Here is a 9,349-nt window from a genome sequence, read left to right as displayed (position 1 = left end):
TATTTAATGAGGCATAATCTGGATATATAGTGGCAGCTTCTATTTGTGTTATTGTGATGTCATACGTTTATTTTTCGACTGAACTAAAGAGGCAACCATGGAGAATTTCCGGGAACTTTCCATGCACTTTCCTTGCGTCACTGAGTCACGTGAGTGGAGGGAGAGTTTACAATGAGGAGGAGGTACTTGGATGTGACTGACGCGTACCATGTCCAATCACAGCATGATATGATGACGCGAACTTGTTTATTTAAGGATAGTGTCGTCGCAGTCGTTCGACATTCACTCTACTACAACAACACAACTGAAAATATGCCTGCACTACTAGTCAACGTTTGAGATATTTTATATACGTAGAAAGTAATACTTCAGGGGAAAATGAAGCCTTTTCATACAGTACGACAACTGACGAGGGAGAGTAATCTAGTTGTTTTCGACGAGCGATATCAGAATACGTGAGGATAATTCTTCGAATGATAGACATGGCTCGAGTTAAAATGGCCTCAAGTGGCATCAATTCTTCTACGACTAGTTCTCATCGAACTGCGATGGAGAGGTTTGGCGTCGGTGGTATGGCACTCCTACCGGGGATCATGCATATACGGACCGTACTGTGGGAACAACTACGGTTGTTGATCCATGTCATTTACTACAGTTTCTTGTCAGGTACAGTAACGTTCATTTCCATGTGTAACTCTGTGTTGTATGTGTCGAACTGCTTGCTTTATCTTGGCCAGGTCGCAGTTGCAAATGAGAACTTTTTCTCAACTAGCATACCTGGTTAAATAAAATACATTTTTTATACAGAAACCTCACTTCATTTTGTATGTGTGGGGAAATGTGGCCCTGGTCGCACGGATTGTAACTTGTTTTGGCCTGGTACCGTAAAACAGGCGACAGTAACAATATGACAAGTTCATTAATGTCCTTATTTTATAAAACATTTGGAGGGGAGAATGGGTTGGTAGGCTAGTTATTGTCCAAATAACAATACCGGACATAGAACCACTCAACAATTTGTTTGTACATTGTTTAATCCATACAGTCTATGGGTTAATCAGGTAAAAAGAGGGACTCTTTGGCAAATGTATATAGGTAGCCTAACCTATTGTTCTTTTTCTTTTAACAGTTTTCCATATGTTCAGGTTTGAAGTTCACCTAAGAATCAACTCTGTCTCTGGAAATTCCCACACAGGGGCCTTTCTCTCCAGCCTACAGGCTGAGGCGATGTGCTGTGGATTGGTGGATGACTTTGTGTCCCGTGCCAGGATGGATAGCGATTATGGACTTTACCTTGGACACCACCCCAGCTGTAAAATGGGCTTTCCAGGTGACTGTAACCTGTTAGTGAGCAGCGCTCACAGGAGCTCCAGCTTGGATGAAATGTGTCACAAGGAGAAAGCGTTTGACTTGAAAACCAAACATGACAACCCCGAACAGGATCTGAGTGTTTACTGGGGTAAAGAGGATGACCGAAACATGGGAGCGTTTGACAGTGAGGACAGTAAAGCCCTTCGGGAGTCCCTGGCCACCTTCAGCAACCCTTACAACCCCTTCTCTTTCCCCCCCTGCAATTCAAGCTGCTCCAATATGGGGGAAACAAAACATGAAGATCAAGTTGGCGGCGGCCTCGACTGTAACTTGTCCGGCCGGCCGGGTGAAGAACTTCAAGAGACCCTCGGTGGCTTGAACATCTGGACCAGTCGTTCAGATAGCGAAAGCAGCTGGGGGAGTTCTGATGGTTCCTGCGCAGACCTGGACGAAGAGGAGAGCAAGAGGCTCTGGGGGCTCTTCACCAGCCCCATCGACCCATACAACCCCCTGTGTTTCACGGCATCTGTAGCCAGCTCAGTCCCTCACACAGACAAAACACTTACACACTCCCAGGAGGCTGAAAGGGCCTCATGTTCTTCTGACACTGTTGACAGCGAGACCCCTGGCCCTTCCTCCTTTGAGGATGACACAGAGGAGCAGCTATGGAGGTCCAGCTCCCAAAATGAAGACCCTTACCACCCTCTGAACTTCCGTGCCTGCCTCCAGAGCTCCCTTACAACCACAGAGCCACCTGCCTTCAGCACTGGAGACCCACTCACCCCACAGACCTGTCCCACACAGACACCACCCGGGCAGGGTAAGCAGAGGGACGTTGTGGCCAAAAGCCTCCAAACAACCAGGCACACAAAGCCTTGTCTACCCAAGAGATCGCTAAAGCAGCATTACCACCCAGCTACTACACTAGTGCCCTGGAGGAGACCTGAAGCTAAAGTAACAGGAGGACAAGGACAACCTCAGGAGGAGAAGTTCAACCACCCTCTGAAAAAGGTTATTAGTTTTCCATGTTCTACATCCCTCAGTCTATAGTTCTAGTTTTACCGCCTTAAAAATGATATATGCCTATCACATCGCCCATATAAAAATTTGCAACCAAACATGATGTACTATTAATAGCTCAAGTTTACATATTGGCTAAACATGAACAAACAAGACATCCAGTTCATAATACTTGAATATTAGGAACTGAATATTAGTAAGGGAGTTTTGCATTTACTCAGAAATGCAAAACAAATATATAAAAAGGTAATGGGTGATTCCACACTAGCGGGAGCGCAAATATTTTTCTGATATTCTAGATTTTTTTTGCAATTTTCACAAACTTAATTGGGCGAGAAAGGATGTTTTGATATGCCTTCCATTTGTATCACAAACCGTTTTTGAGAGAATCATGAGAGGCCATTTTAGGCCCTTTTTAGACTTATACATGCCTCCTTTAAGACCCGTGAACCGACAACATCTTGGTGTCATTATAGTATCAGTATAGTTGTAAGTCGCTCTGGATAAGAGCGTCTGCTAAATGACTTAAATGTAAATGTATAGTGAGCTCTCAAATATGGATTATGTCTAGATTCTGAGAAGAGAAAAAAAAATCGCATTAATTTATTCAACATTAAATATGAATATCTCAAAGCTACACTATTTTGAGTTGGCTAACTTTTGACATTTAGAACAATGTTCTCTTTAAACATGTCAAATTTCCAGAGTGGGTTCTCTGGTACTTAATGATATAATCCATTTTATACATAGCAAGTGAAGTTATAGGTCATTAACCAATCACAGCCCTCCTTTAGGATTGCGACTTCAGCAAATCACCAGCAGATGGAGTTCCATTTCAATCCATTTACCACTCACTGTGTTTGTTGGTGATGCTCATAAAATGTATCATAACTTCAGCATTAGCAGAGAGCCCCTTCTGGACATGTGATGTACTTGTAGAGTATATTGTTCCAAACGATTCTTAAAATAAAAAAATAAAAGGGGTAGTTTTGAGATTAATATTTTTAATGTTGAATAAATGTCAACCTTTGTATTTCAGAATCCATACATACTCCATATTTTAGAGCACACGATAAGGAGCATAATGCCACCACGATGTCTGTATTATGTACAGATTGTTTGGGATACAAATGTGAAAAGCATGTTAAACAGCCTTCCTCCCAAATGAAGTTTCCATGTGAGAATTGCCAGAACAATCTGAGTTACCAAAAATATATTTCCTGCTCCTGCTAGTGTTGAATCGCCCTAATGTAACTTGTAGTATAGTTGATGGTGAGGTCAGTCAATGACTCATCTACCTCGGACACAGCGTAGGCTTACTTGTGTGCTTCCCCAAGCCCTTGTTTGTTGTTGCTAAGCAAGAGGTTGTAATGACTAAACCTGTCATGTGATACGAGAGTCATGAGTCAGCGGAGATTTCACTTCCAGTTAATGTTGCGTGACTGTCTCCCAACACTGTAGTCAAATGCTCTCATCTGACACATGTGTACCTGTTTGTGTATTTTAGGTGCGGTTCTCACCACTTGTCCAGGTCCATGTGATGCATACTTGGCCCTTTGCCCGTCAGATGTCTCGCAAAGGACCATGGGAGGAACTAGCCCGCGATAGAGACCGGTTCCGAAAGAGGATCCAGGGAACAGAGCAGGCCATTGGCTACTGCTTCAGTCAATCACACAGAGACACGATTCGGGCAAATTTGCTCAGCACTTCAACATCAGCCGTGCCACTGGTCCATGAGCTCTAAACATAAATGTTTTACCGTACCTTCCTAATGAGAACTTTTGATTGGTTGCAATACAACATATGGTTTTAGGTCAATTATAATGAAAACATGGTGGTCCTAGGCCAATAGGATTTGGCATCAAATTCTACCTGCACTGTACCTCAACACTGTTGCACTGATTTTTATATTGAATATAGTTATTAACCTCAACATTAATGTATGTAATGTTCTTTTGTATGCCTTACTGACTGACCCAGCAATGTAATGTATTAATGCCCTATGGAGCTTGTTTAAAATGTTTGAATTTGTACCAGTTTGAAATGTTTATCTTAATCCAGATAAGTGGTGTATTTAGAACTAAAATAATTCATTAACAGATGGTATTTGTGATCATACTATAGTTAATAAACATCCTGTTTGACACCATAACTATAAGGGTCTGTAATTCATCTTTGGATAAGGAAAACCCATAACTAAACGTCTACTTTTTAAATTGGAATAACTTGAATCGGAATGAACTTCAGTTGGTGTGATTATTTTAGTGGGAGGTATACTTTGACCCTTCTGTCTGAGGACGACCAAACCTATATCTCTGTCACCATAGCTACACAGAAGTCGGATCGTGTAAATAACTTGAATGTGTAATGTGTCACATCTATATTTAATGCCTTTGATGGGCACAGCTGTTCCATGTAAAGGCAAAAGGCTTTCTGTCTCAGATTGTGGTGACATGCCTACAAAGCAGGGAGGGTGTGGTCACCTGGGGATTGTTCAGTGGAGTGAAAGTTCACAACATTGCAGATAGAAATGTAATGTAATGAGCTGACATGAGTCCATTAATCTCCACAATACCAGACTGTCAGTATTTTCTGTGTAATCTTGCAGAAAAGTCCCTTCATACACTTCAATATTCACCTATTTTCACACTATGCATCTTAGGCTGTGTTTACACAAGCAGTCCAATTCTGATATTTTTTCTACTAATTGGTCATTTGATCAATCACAGATCTTTTCACATCAGACCAATTAGTGAAAAAAACATCAGAATTGGGCTGCCTGTGTAAACACAGCCTAAGGGGCATAGGTGAAAATAGGAAGGCAGCTAGGTTTATGATGTGGAGAATAAACGGCCTCCCTCAGAGAGACTACTGCAAGGGATTAGAGGTCGACCGATTATTGGGGGACCCAAAAAAAAGGCCGATGCCGATTAATCAGCCGATTATTTATTTATTTGTAATAATGACGATTACAACAATACTGAATGAACACTTATTTTAACTTAATATAATACATCAATAAAATCAATTTAGCCTCAAATAAATAATGAAACATGTTCAATTTGGTTTAAATAATGCAAAAACAAAGTGTTGGAGAAGAAAGTAAAAGTGCAATATGTGCCATGTAAAAAAGCTAACGTTTAAGTTCCTTGCTCAGAACATGAGAACATATGAAAGCTGGTGGTTCCTTTTAACTCGAGTCTTCAATATTCCCAGGTAAGAAGTTTTAGGTTGTAGTTATTAGAGGACTATTTCTCTATACCATTTGTATTTCATATAACTTTGACTATTGGATGTTCTTAAAAGCACTTTAGTATTGCCAGTGTAACTGTATAGCTTCCGTCCCTCTCCTCGCTCCTACCTGGGCTCGAACCAGGAACACATCGACAACAGCTACCCTCGAAGCAGCGTTACCCATGTAGAGCAAGGGGAAACAACTACTCCGAGTCTCAGAGTGAGTGACGTTTGAAACGCTATTAGCGTGCACCCGCTAACTAGCTAGCCATTTCACATCGGTTACACCAGCCTCATCTTGGGAGTTGAAAGGCTTGAAGTCATAAACAGCGCAATGCATTGCGAAGGGCTTCTGGCAAAACGCACAAAAGTGCTATTTTGAATGAATGCTTACGAGCCTGCTGGTGCCTACCACCGCTCAGTCAGACTGCTCTATCAAATCATAGACTTAATTATAACATAATAACACACAGAAACACGAGCCTTAGGTCATTAATATGGTAGAATCCGGAAACTATCATCTCGAAAACAAAACGTTATTCCTGTTACATTGCACAACCTTCAGTGTTATATCATAATTACGTAAAATTCTGGCAAATTAGTTCGCAACGAGCCAGGCGGCCCAAACTGTTGCATATACCCTGACTGCGTGCAATGAACGCAAAATGACACCTGGTTAATATTGCCTGCTAACCTGGATTTCTTTTAGCTAAATATGCAGGTTTAAAAATATATACTTCTGTGTATTGATTTTAAGAAAGGCATTGATGTTTATGGTTAGGTACAGTCGTGCAACGATTGTGCTTTTTTCGCAAATGCGCTTTTGTTAAATCATCCCCAGTTTGGCGAAGTCGGCTGTCTTTGTTAGGAAGAAATAGTCTTCACAGTTCGCAACGAGCCAGGCGGCCCAAACTGCTGCATATACCCTGACTCTGTTTGCAAGAGAAGTGACACATTTTCCCTAGTTAAAAGAAATTCATGTTAGCAGGCAATATTAACTAAATATGCAGGTTTAAAAATATATACTTGTGTATTGATTTTAAGAAAGGCATTGATGTTTATGGTTGGAGCAACGTGTACCTAAGCGATTATATGCAACGCAGGACAGGCTAGATAAACTAGTAATATCAGCAACCATGTGTAGTTAACTAGTGATTATGATTGATTGATTTTTATAAAATAAGTTTAATGCTAGCTAGCTTTCTACTGCATTCGCGTAACCTCGTGGAGTGCAGTGTAAAGCAGGTGGTTAGAGCGTTGGACTAGTTAACCGTAAGGTTGCAAGATTGAATCCCCGAGCTGACAAGGTAAAAATCTGTCGTTCTGCCCCTGAACAAGGCAGTTAACCCACCGTTCCTAGGCCGTCATTGAAAATAAGAATGTGTTCTTAACTGACTTGCCTATTTAAATAAAGGTTTAAAAAAAATAAATAATAATAATCGGCTAAATCGGCGTCCAAAAATACCGATTTCCGATTGTTATGAAAACTTGAAATCGGTCCTAATTATTCGGCCATTCCGATTAATCGGTCGACCTCTACAAGGGATCCCCCGTTCTTAGATGCAGTTCTGCTGAGACGCTTTAAGGAGAACACAGATCCATTAGAGGATAGGTTTAACTGGTATGTCACTAATGAATGGTGAATTCAATTCTACAATGCCATAACTCAACTAATGATTTAAATTAGCCTTTTATCTGCTGCTGTGGGGAGGTAATATTTATGGTAGCTGATGGTGATGAAGATACACTACATGGCCAAAGTTATGTGGACACCTACTCGTCGAACATCTCATTCCAAAATCATGGGCATTAATATGGGGTTGGTCCCCCCTTTGCTGCTATAACAGCCTCCACTCTTCTGGGAAGGCTTTCCACGAGATGTCGGAACATTGCGGCGGGGACTTTCTTCTATTCAGCCACCAGAGCGTTAGTGAGGTCGGGCACTGATTTTGGGCGATTAGGCCTGGCTCGCAGTCGGCGTTCCAATCCCTCCCAAAGCTGTGCGAGGGGGCTGAGGTTAGGGCTTTGTGCAGGCCAGTCAAGTTCTTCCAAACCGATCTTGACAAACCATTTCTGTATGGACCTCGCTTTGTGCATAGGGGCATTGACATGCTGTAACAGGAAGTGGCCTTCCCCAAACTGTTGCCACAAAGTTGGAAGCACAGAATCGTCTAGAAGAGGTATTCCCAATCTGGGGTATGCCAAATAAAAATGTGATCCACATTTTTTTTTTTATATATAGATATACAGTTGAAGTCGGAACTTTACATACACCTTAGCCAAATACATTTAAACTCAGTTTTTCACAAATCCTGACATTTAATCCTCGTAAAAAATCCCTGTTTTAGGTCAGTTAGGATTACTACTTTATTTTAAGAATGTGAAATGTCAGAATAATAATGGAGAAAATGATTTATTTCAGCTTGTATTTCTTTCATCACATCCCCAGTGGGTAAGAAGTTTACATACACTTAATTAGTATTCGGTAGCATTAACATTAAATTGTTTAACTTGGGTCAAACTCTTCAGGTAGCCTTCCACAAGCTTCCCACAATAAGTTGGGTGAATTTTGGCCCATTCCTCCTGACAGAGCTGGTGTAACTGAGTCAGGTTTGTAGGCCTCCTTGCTCGCACACGCTTTTTCAGTTCTGCCCACAAATTTTCGATAGGATTGAGGTCAGGGCTTTGTGGTGGCCACTCCAATACCTTGACTTTGTTGTCCTTAAGCCATTTTGCCACGACTTTGGAAGTATGCTTGGGGTCATTGTGCATTTGGAAGACCCATTTGCGACCAAGCTTTAACTTGCTGACTGATGTTTTGAGATGTTCCTTCAATACATCCACATAATTTTCCTCCTTCATGATGCCATCTATTTTGTGAAGTGCACCAGTCCCTCCTGCAGCAAAGCACCCTCACAACTTGATGCTGCCACCCCCGTGTTTCAAGGTTGGGATGGTGATCTTCGGCTTGCAAGCCTCCCCATTTTTCCTCCAAACATAACGATGGTTATTATGTGCAGTTGCAAACCGTAGTCTAGCTTTTTTATGGCGGTTTAGGAGCAGTGGCTTCTTCCTTGCTGAACGGCCTTTCAGGTTATGTCGATATAGGACTCCTCCGGCATCTTCATAAGGTCCTTTGCTGTTGTTCTGGAATTGATTTGCACTTTTCGCACCAAAGTACGTTCATCTCTAGGAGACAGAACGCGTCTCCTTCCTGAGCGCAATGATGGCTGCGTGGTCCCATGGTGTTTATACCTGCGTACTATTGTTTTTACAGATAAACGTGGTACCTTCAGGCATTTGGAAATTGCTCCCAAGGATGAACCAGACTTGTGAAGGTGTCCAATTTTGTTTTCTGAGTTCTTGACTGATTTCTTTTGATTTTCCCATGATGTCAAGCAAAGAGGCACTGAGTTTGAAGGTAGGCCTTGAACTACATCCACAGGTACACATCCAATTGACTCAAATGATGTCAATTAGCCTATCAGAAGCTTCTAAAGCCATGGCATCATTTTCTGGAATTTTCCAAGCTGTTTAAAGGCCCAATCAACTTAGTGTATGTAAACGTCTGAACCACTGGAATTGTGATACAGTGAAATAATCTGTCTGTAAACAATTGTTGGAAAAATGACTTGTGTCATGAACAAAGTAGACGTCCTAACCGACTTGCCAAAACTATAGTTTGTTAACAAGAAATTTGTGGAGTGGTTGAAAAATGAGTTTTAATGACTCCAACCTAGGTGTATGTAAACTTCAGACTTCAACTGTATATACCCTACCGTTC

General features: G+C 41.5%; 1 protein-coding gene across 2 annotated transcripts; it reads left to right on the top strand.

Moving 5' to 3' along the window:
* The first annotated feature begins 90 nt into the window (after positions 1 to 90).
* On the top strand, positions 91 to 4,483 carry LOC115197086 (protein phosphatase 1 regulatory subunit 15B). Of its 2 annotated transcripts, none has more exons than XM_029758270.1 (3): positions 91 to 666; positions 1,196 to 2,322; positions 3,839 to 4,483. In XM_029758270.1, exons 1-3 carry the CDS (start codon positions 474 to 476, stop codon positions 4,073 to 4,075), a joined length of 1,557 nt encoding a protein of 518 aa, XP_029614130.1. In that variant the 5' UTR covers positions 91 to 473; the 3' UTR covers positions 4,076 to 4,483. The 2 variants fall into 2 exon arrangements, with proteins under 2 accessions (XP_029614130.1, XP_029614128.1); XM_029758268.1 differs by having other exon boundaries at positions 1,130 to 2,322.
* The last annotated feature ends 4,866 nt before the right edge of the window (positions 4,484 to 9,349 follow it).

Source organism: Salmo trutta, chromosome 7, assembly GCF_901001165.1.
Source record: "Salmo trutta chromosome 7, fSalTru1.1, whole genome shotgun sequence".
Classification (NCBI taxonomy): domain Eukaryota; kingdom Metazoa; phylum Chordata; class Actinopteri; order Salmoniformes; family Salmonidae; genus Salmo; species Salmo trutta.
Note: the sequence above shows the minus strand (reverse complement) of the source record. Positions and strands in the feature narration are given on the sequence as shown.